The 1,041-nt window shown below is 56.1% G+C and overlaps 1 protein-coding gene across 1 annotated transcript in view; it reads right to left on the bottom strand.

Moving 5' to 3' along the window:
- The window catches only part of cdc48 (uncharacterized protein), a gene marked incomplete at its 5' end in the record, with an annotated part of 12,725 nt that overhangs the window by 6,360 nt on the left and 5,324 nt on the right, over nt 1-1,041 (bottom strand). The window contains one exon of the mRNA XM_002946255.1: nt 91-243. Coding sequence (XP_002946301.1) covers nt 91-243 — 153 coding nt within the window. The remainder of the gene's footprint in view (nt 1-90; nt 244-1,041) is intronic.

Below are 1,041 nucleotides of genomic sequence, written 5' to 3' on the forward strand. Positions count from 1 at the left end.
GCGTCTGGGTTATGGCACCGCACATAAATGACGCAGTACCACCCAACACAGTCCCATAGGTTTTGTCAGAAACATCCCAAGCGTGCTCACCTCGTCAAGCTTTTCCTCGTCCTCGCGCTTAATGGGCTCGCCCTCACAAAAGATTTCCGTGTCCGGTGCGACGATGCAATACTCAGCAGGATCTGTCTCCACCACTTTGAACTCAACGCTGCGCATACCTCCACGAGCTAAGAAGGTATCGCCCTGTAAGTGTCACACAATGCAACGGGCAGCTATTACCGCTATACTTCACGCCTACCACACCACACCACCCTGGCAACATCACAGCTAAGCCCCTCGCATTGGCTTTGCCAGCGATCCAGAATCTGTAGAACAGCTGGCATTAGCCCACAAAGCCCGTCTAAGCGGGTTCTGAGGTCCGGCAAGGAGTACCCTACGCCTTCGGCCGCTGCCCTTGAGGAGGCGGCAGCAGGCGACTCCATGACGCGATCCACTCAGAAAGAACCATCTTTAGATGAGATTTACAAGCTGCTTCAGACCCATGCTACACAGACCAAGGCGTCCTTCGACTCCTTGCATAGCAAGACAGATGCGCTGGCTGCTCGTGTTGACTCGCTGGAAAAGAATATTCCGGAAATAATTACCAAAAAGGTGGAGACCGAAATGAAGCAGTTCGAAGTTCGGGCCGCGCAGTTCATCATCGAAACTGTGCAGTCTCAGCTCGCGGGGGCCCCTACGTTTGCGACCGACCGCACCGGGTCTAAACAGCGTAGGAACTTGACCGGCAAATCTGCCTACTACGATTCCGGCTCCCTGATCGCGTTTGGCGTCCCGGCTCTCGCGACCGCTAAGCAAGCAGCGGAAGCCATCACCCAAGTCGTCTCCGATGCCAGTGGAGGAAGCCTCCAGGCCTCCTTCCTCAGCGTCGAAGTACGCACTGAGAAGCCACGACCCAACCAGGCGGCCCCAACATACAACATCACCATCGGCGTCACCCCCCGTGTCCGTGGTATGCTTTTCCGACACAGCCAGGCCCTTAGG

Source organism: Volvox carteri (genome assembly GCF_000143455.1).
Source record: "Volvox carteri f. nagariensis unplaced genomic scaffold VOLCAscaffold_1, whole genome shotgun sequence".
NCBI classification, from domain to species: Eukaryota; Viridiplantae; Chlorophyta; class Chlorophyceae; order Chlamydomonadales; family Volvocaceae; genus Volvox; species Volvox carteri.